Genomic DNA, 5,103 nt, shown 5'->3' with positions numbered 1-5,103 from the left:
TTCACACTTGCTCAGGGCTTGATCTTGCATTTCGATCAGGTGAAGAAAGTCAGGTCTGACATAAAACATTGACTCCATCTCCGAGATCCCACCTTCCGAACTTCTTGCAAAATACTAAGCGCCGTACTCTGGCCCTGCACATGGCTGTGCCGGAGAGTCAGCTGGTGGGTTGAAGTGGAGTTTGGGGCTGATGAATTAAATGGTGTATTTGCACGTGGTGTTATTTTGGTCTCGGGGTTGCTGGTGTTTTGGAAGGCAGGGATTAGCCTTCTTTCGGTGTTTGTTTGTGTTTTTTTTCTAAAGCCATATCACACTGCTGTATTTGTGTATGGTCAATGTTTGGGATCATCGCCAGGGACTGTAAATTCAGCTGCTGAAGAAACAAAATACTCAAGTTTGTAGCCATTGGGCTGTTTGCTGCCTGTGCTTCTTTCCGCTGTTTCGTCCTGTGCAGCAGCGGCCAGCGAATGTATGAGAAATGGAAAGGGAGCTCTGGCTGGATTAAATGCCTGTAAATGTTGTGTTTCTGGAGATTATATTGTGTAATTACCCCTTTATTTCCATCCTGTAGATAGATTTTTATGTGTTCTGAACTGCCAATGTCCTTCAAGGCATTGTGTAGCCAGTTCTTAGCCTTTGTGCCTTGCAGATTCGTATAATTTGCCCTTTGTTTATTTCCCTGACACCCCTAACCATTGCTATTAAAATCCTTGTTTGGAACCTGCTCGTTTCAGATGCCAGACCAGTTTGATCAGACAGTGGTGCTTAACCAGCTGCGCTATTCTGGGATGTTGGAGACAGTCAGGATTCGGAGGGCTGGCTTCCCAGTCCGGAGGCCCTTTCAAGACTTTTATAAAAGGTAAACACACTGACTTGTGAGCTTCAGATGCGAGTCACAGGTACCAAATCAGTGTTCCCGTGCTGAGGAATCAGTGAAAAATCCAATGACAAAAAAAATCATATGGCAAAAATAGGATTTGTCTCTTAAATAAAAGTAATAAATACTTTTTGATTGCCAGGTATAAAGTCCTCATGAGAAACCTAACTCTGCCCGAAGATGTAAATGAGAAATGTGCCGTCCTACTTCGTCTGTATGACAACACCAGCACTGAATGGCAGCTTGGAAAAAATAAGGTAAAATAATCTGACTGTAAATACTGTGGGGCTGGCGCTTATGCAAAGCTGAGGGAACAGGTTTTAGGCTGCACAGCTGCAGAGATGTAGCTGTAATGGTAATTACTTCTGGCCTTGAAAGAAGCTGCGCGTGCCTGTGGGTGCTCTTGAAACCCTCATAGCAACAATTACTGGTTGTGCAGAGGAATTTGCTGTGGAAATTCCTCTAAGGCACACTGACCAGTGATTTCACTTGTGGAGGAGGAGTCCGCTTGAGTTTTCTGCCTCTGCTCACAAGCGATAGCGCTGGTGAGGGTCAGAACTTAAAACAGGGTAGCTGGATTTTGTCATTTTTTAACGTATTGAGCGTGTGGGGTAACACGTTTGTTCTGCAGGGAGCTCCGCTCATACTAGTAAGCCCACCTGCATGAAACCTGCGCAGTGGCTGAAAGCAGGGGGAGGAATTTTAGCCAGTGTTCGCGTGGCGGAGTTGAGCTCTAAGTGTGTTTGCCATCCTAGTCTGACAGTCTTTTTCAGAAGTACATCAGAACTCAAGATGCGTCCTACTGGACGACCTGAACTTTGCATGCAACATTGTTTTTTGGGTTTTTTTTCTTAAAAAAAAAAGCAAGTTTTTTTAATTAAAAGAATGGAATTTCATTTTGAGAAAGAGAAAAATCCATGTGGTTTTGCATGCTCGTTTTGCAAGTTTGATTTTAGAGATGGGCTGTGTGCAGAGCTTTCCTCCTTGTGAATTTGTGCTCTTGGACTTGACACATGATGTAAAAGCACTGAGTACTCAAAAATATTTCATAAAATCTGCCTGATATCTGTGTGAAACGCCCTTCCTCCTTGCCCTCTTTTCCCCACAACTGCATCGTTTTCAAGGGTTTCCTCCATTCCGCCTCCTGCTTAGGGAATTTCAGTTTGCTTCTGCAGATTTATAGCAGTGACATTTGAAGGAATGAGGCCTGTAAGGAGTTGTGGAAGCTTGATGCTACTGTGAGGCAGCTAAATTATTGGGGTGTTATTTCTGCCCCTCAAATCGGGAAATTGATGCTAAGCCCTACAAATCTTTTTGGCTTGTGTTACTCTCTGGTGGGAAAGCCAGTTTAGTGAATCTGGTTACCATGTTACTTTTGGAAGAAACCTGCTCCTGATTAAAATTCCCATTATTATAATCAGGCTCTTCCCACTGAAATCCAAATTTAGAGGACTGTCTGCAGGTATGTTATTTTAAGAGGAATACGGTTTGGTTTTTTTGTTGAGGAAAGGATATGTTTGTCTCTGACTGTAAAGCCGAGGCTTGCTGCACCGACTGACATCAGCAGCACCCTGGCTGTCCCTTATATATGATGCTCTCTGCAAGCTGTTAAGCCAGAAGTTGTCTTGTGTAGGTTTTTCTCCGGGAGTCCTTGGAACACAAGTTGGAGAAACAGCGAGAGGTGGAAGTCACCAGGGCAGCAATGATTATCCGAGCGCACATCTTAGGTTATGCAGCCCGGTAAGTGACTAGCCGAGAATATTAATAATTAAGCTTTGGATTAAATGGGCAGGGTGTCACGGAGTTTAATCCTTCTGGCACTGTTCTTACTTTTTCCTAGGGACCAGGCATCCAAATCCTGTTAAGTGGCTTTTGAACATCCCAGCTGGTATCTTTGCCAGACACATGAATAAAACAAAGTGGAGTTTGAATTGGTTTAATACAACAAATAAGATGGCATTGAAGGTTGGAGGTCAGGCAGTATCCATACAGTTGTATCATGGCATTAGATCCATGGTAGGAAATGTAGCTGGATGGCACCTAGTGGGGCTGCCCAAAGTTACTAGCTGAGATTCAGCTTTATCTTTGCTTTCTCTTGGCAAGAAAAGAGAAGACAAATAAAACTAATCAGTTTGGTTCTTAAGGAATGACGAATGATTCACTTGTTTACCTGGCCTCATTCATTATGTATTAGGTGGAGTTGCTCATCCCATCTGTTTATTTCTCTGCTTTTTTCTACTAATCAGTTGAGGACAGTTTAAGGAGACTTGTTTGCATAATGAGGTAATTTCTCTTTGTGTGCATATTAATCCTGTCCTTATATTCTGACAGGTGTGTTACTCAAAAACTATATTCCCTTTCTAATGACAGAGGGATCCTGCTGTTCATGATCTTTCTTTGCAGAGACGTGGGATGACTCTTTATGTGTGTTCTTTCCCCGCATGTGTACACACACACAGAGCTGTTGTTTCAGCTTCTCCTTGTCAGGACATAAGAACATGTAAGACAAGTAATGTGCATTTCCTTAATGAAGACACATAACAGCTCTGTCGTAGAAATGAGAGGATCTCTTTCCTCTCCTAGGAAAGAGAATGTGAACAAGAATGGGGAAGGCGTCACAGAGATAGAAATAATAAATTGGTTTACTACCATGGGCTCATTATTGCAGGCCACCATGGCAAGACCTCTCTCGACTGCTCATTAGTTCCTTGTTTCCTTAGAAATTTGCCTTTTTTTTTTCCCCCACCAGAAAGCGGTACAGAAAGGTTCTCTACTGTGTGGTTGTGATACAGAAGAACTACAGAGCATTCTGTGGTAGGAAAAGGTTCCTGTGCCTGAAAAAAGCAGCCATTATCCTTCAGAAGCAGCGGCGAGGCCAGCTTGCTCGACGTGTTTACAGGGAGCGACTGGAGGAGAAGCGGAGACAAGAGGAGGAAAGAAGGAAAGAGGAGGAAGAAAGGTGCAGTCTGCTGTCTTACATCTCTCTTCTGTATGTGCCATATTTGGTTTTGGTCTGAACAGCCTGTGTTTCAGGCTGTTCTCGATCAGGTGATTTTGGAAATGTTTGCTTTATTGCTAAAACATGCATTTAGCTAGTTATCATGGTCATTTCATATTTACAAACAAGTCAGTGGTGATGTTATTTTTGGCTCTCTTCCATGTGGCAGATGATCTCTGTGAGTTGAGCTATTGCCCTAGCAAAGGTACGTGATGAGCTTATGTTGAGCTTAATTTGCTAACTTCTTTTCTTCCTTCATTTTTAGAGAAAGACAAAGGCAAGAAGCAGAGCGTCTTGCCCAGCAGGTAAATTATATTCTTAATGCTTTCAGCTGTCCTGTTTATTTCAGTATCTCAACCTAGTCATTAAAAAAATAAAAGGCATCTGTGGAATTTTGTCATGGTTTAGCCCCATCCAGCAACTGAGCACCACACAACCCCTCGCTCACTCTCCCCCCACTGGGATGGGAGAGAGAATCAGAAGGGTAAAAGTGAGAAAACTCATGGGTTGAGATAAAGACAGTTTAACTGGTAAGGCAAAAGCTACGTAGGCAAGCAAAGCAAAACAAGGAATTAATTCACCGCTTCCCATCAACAGTCAGGTATTCAGTCATCTCCAAGAAAGCAGGGCTCCATCACATGTAGCAGTTACTTGGGAAGACGAATGCCATCACTCCGAACATCCCCCCCATTCCTTCTTCCTCCAGCTGTATATGCTGAGCATGACATCATATGGTATGGAATATCCCTTTGGTCAGTTGGGGTCAGCTCTCCCGGCTGTGTCCCCTCCCAACTCCTTGTGCACCCCCAGCCTACTCGCTGGTGGGGTGGGGTGAGGAGCAGAACAGGCCTTGACTCAGTGTCAGCACTGCTCAGCAGCAACCAAAACATCCCTGTGCTATCAACACTGTTTCCAGCACAAATCCCAAACACAGCCCCGTACCAGCTGCTATGAAGAAAATTAACTCTACCCCAGACAAAACCAGTACACATTTAAACTAAACTTATTACAGGAGTTGGCAGATAAAGCCAAAGGAAACTTGATACATTTGTTTGCATGGAGATTTCTTTCACTTCATGCTTCATTTAATTTCTGGCAGACATTGAGCTTTCTGCACATACTTGAGCTTTCCAGTATCTATGAGCAAATGTAATCATGCTTTTGTTCTTTTCCTTTCCTTTCCTTTCCTTTCCTTTCCTTTCCTTTCCTTTCCTTTCCTTTCCTTTCC

The 5,103-nt window shown here is 43.4% G+C and overlaps 1 protein-coding gene across 1 annotated transcript in view; it reads left to right on the top strand.

Moving 5' to 3' along the window:
* Nucleotides 1–734: 734 nt before the first annotated feature.
* LOC104506800 (unconventional myosin-X-like) overlaps nt 735–5,103 on the top strand; it is a 23,319-nt gene continuing 18,950 nt past the window's right edge. Inside the window, 5 exon segments of the mRNA XM_010147876.1 lie at nt 735–859; nt 1,020–1,134; nt 2,511–2,617; nt 3,627–3,836; nt 4,141–4,180. Coding sequence (XP_010146178.1) covers nt 735–859; nt 1,020–1,134; nt 2,511–2,617; nt 3,627–3,836; nt 4,141–4,180 — 597 coding nt within the window.

This window comes from Eurypyga helias, unplaced genomic scaffold (genome assembly GCF_000690775.1).
Source record: "Eurypyga helias isolate BGI_N326 unplaced genomic scaffold, ASM69077v1 scaffold36422, whole genome shotgun sequence".
NCBI lineage: Eukaryota > Metazoa > Chordata > Aves > Eurypygiformes > Eurypygidae > Eurypyga > Eurypyga helias.
The sequence above is the reverse complement of the archived record's forward strand: the minus strand, read 5'-3'. Positions and strand labels throughout refer to the sequence as shown.